At 46.6% G+C, this 2151-nt stretch overlaps 1 protein-coding gene across 1 annotated transcript in view; it reads left to right on the top strand.

Moving 5' to 3' along the window:
- The window catches only part of UBA7 (ubiquitin-like modifier activating enzyme 7), a 54739-nt gene that overhangs the window by 37047 nt on the left and 15541 nt on the right, over positions 1-2151 (top strand). The window contains 3 exon segments of the mRNA XM_015407406.1: positions 44-217; positions 219-264; positions 534-643. Of these exon segments, the coding sequence (XP_015262892.1) occupies positions 44-217; positions 219-264; positions 534-643 (330 nt within the window).

The following is a 2151-nucleotide window of genomic DNA, read 5'->3' as shown; positions in this document are numbered from 1 at the left end:
GCAAGGGCCATCCCTGCTGAATCTACCCTCCATGTTTTTACAGGTCACCCATAGGACCTTCCTTTTGGCAGCCAGCCACCTTCTTGCTCAGATGCACAGGCTGAATGTGAGTGAGAGCAATGCTCCCACCCGCCAAATCCTCCTTGACTTGCACCTACTGCCTTTCCAGCCACGAAATGGAGTGCACATACCTGTCACTGATGAAGAGATGCAGATGTCACGGGGATGCAGAGGTTGGTAAAGAGCTCAGGAGATCTTCTACAGGTCAGAGATCCCAACACTTCTAAGAAGCCCCAAGAGCACTCTGCTGACCCATGTAAAAATTGTGAATGACTGCTCCACTGAGAGAACTGCCCATTTATACTCACTCTCTGTTTTCTATTCATTAGCCAGTTTTTGATCCATAAAAGAACATGAGATTCAACCTTACTCTCTTGAACAAAAGGCTTAAAACAAGTAGGAAAATGTTTTTCTCCCTGCATTGCTCTGAAGATCTTGCACTACTAGACTTTGTTTCCAATTGTGTCTTGCAGATGAGATAAGGCTGGCAGAATTGAGGCAGGACTTGGCAAGGCTAAGGCGAGAGCTGGAGGAACAAGATGCGCTCTTCTCCAGTCGTTTGGAGCCCATTCATTTTGAGAAGGTACTAAACACACATGTATGTTTCCTTCTTGCTTTGTATTTTTCCTCCAAACTCCAGGATTCCAAAGGAGGAGGATGTTATTCGCTGATGGATACTAGGCAGAAGGCATGACTATGTGGAGTCAAACTAGATACAGATCACAGATTTTTCCCCATGTCTTTCAAATGCAAATTTTAGGTTCATAAAGCCCAGATTAAGACCATGAGGAGAATGAAGAGGAAGTTTAATCTTTCCACATTCATTTGGTTTCACCTATTGAGCTTGCCCTTCCCTATGCTGGTAGTATTTATTTAAGTATTTATAGTCTGCTTTCCCCCCCCAAAGGGGCTTACCGCATTGTTCTTCTTTCCTCCATTTTATCCTTACAACAATCTTCTGAAGTAGATTAGGCTGAGAGAGTGACTGGTCCAAGGTCACCCAGTGAACAGCCATGGTAGAGTGTGGATTTGAACCTGGGTCTCTCACATCCTGCTCTGACCTGGATGGCCTAGGCCAGTGATGGCAAACCTTTTAGAGACCGAGTGCCCAAACTGTGACCCAAAACCCACTTATTTATCGCAAAGTGCCAACACGGCAATTTAACCTGAATACTGAGGTTTTAGTTTAGGAAAAACAACTCATACATTAACATCTTCTGTAGCACTTTATTTGAACTAAGTGCTAATACATGAGCTTAAGGTCAGTGAAAAGGGAAATGACAAGAGGGAAAATGCAAGGAATACAACTGCTGAGTGAATGGGTTACTAACAGCGCAGCACTACAGTGCATACTGCCGCTTTCCACACACTCTTAAGATACTCAGTAAACATGCAGCGAGCAAACTTCTAAGAGGAAAGCTGTTGTCAAGGGTATTACAATATCTGACTCGTAGCCTCTGCTTCGCTTGTTAGAACAAAATCTCGTCTTGCAGGCCCAGGGGCACCGAGACTTTATCATTAGAGGGGCAGCCCTAGAGAGCATTCAGACTAGCAACTGGCTTCTGAGAGGTCCAGTTTTCATAAGAACATAAGAGAAGCCAATGTTGGATCAGGCCAAAGACCCATCCAGTCCAAGACTCTGTCACACAGTGGCCAAAAACACCAGGTGCCATCAGGAGGTCCAGCAGTGGGGCCAGGACACTAGAAGCTCTCCCACTGTTGCCCCCCCCCAGCACTAAGAATACAAAGCATCCCTTGCCCCAGACATAAGAACATAAGAGAAGCCAATGTTGGATCAGGCCAAAGACCCATCCAGTCCAACACTCTGTCACACATTGGCCAAAAACACCAGGTGCCATCAGGAGGTCCAGCAGTGGGGCCAGGACACTAGAAGCTCTCCCACTGTTGCCCCCCCAAGCACCAAGAATACAGAGCATCCCTTGCCCCAGACATAAGAACATAAGAGAAGCTAATGTTGGATCAGGCCAAAGGCCCATCCAGTCCAACACTCTGTCACACAGTGGCCAAAAATACCAGGTGCCATCAGGAAGTCCAGCAATGGGGCGAGGACGCTAGAAGCCCTCCCACTGT

The sequence above is a fragment of the Gekko japonicus genome, unplaced genomic scaffold (assembly GCF_001447785.1).
Source record: "Gekko japonicus isolate JY-2015 unplaced genomic scaffold, Gekko_japonicus_V1.1 scaffold298, whole genome shotgun sequence".
NCBI lineage: Eukaryota > Metazoa > Chordata > Lepidosauria > Squamata > Gekkonidae > Gekko > Gekko japonicus.
This window is presented reverse-complemented; position numbering and strand designations above follow the sequence as displayed.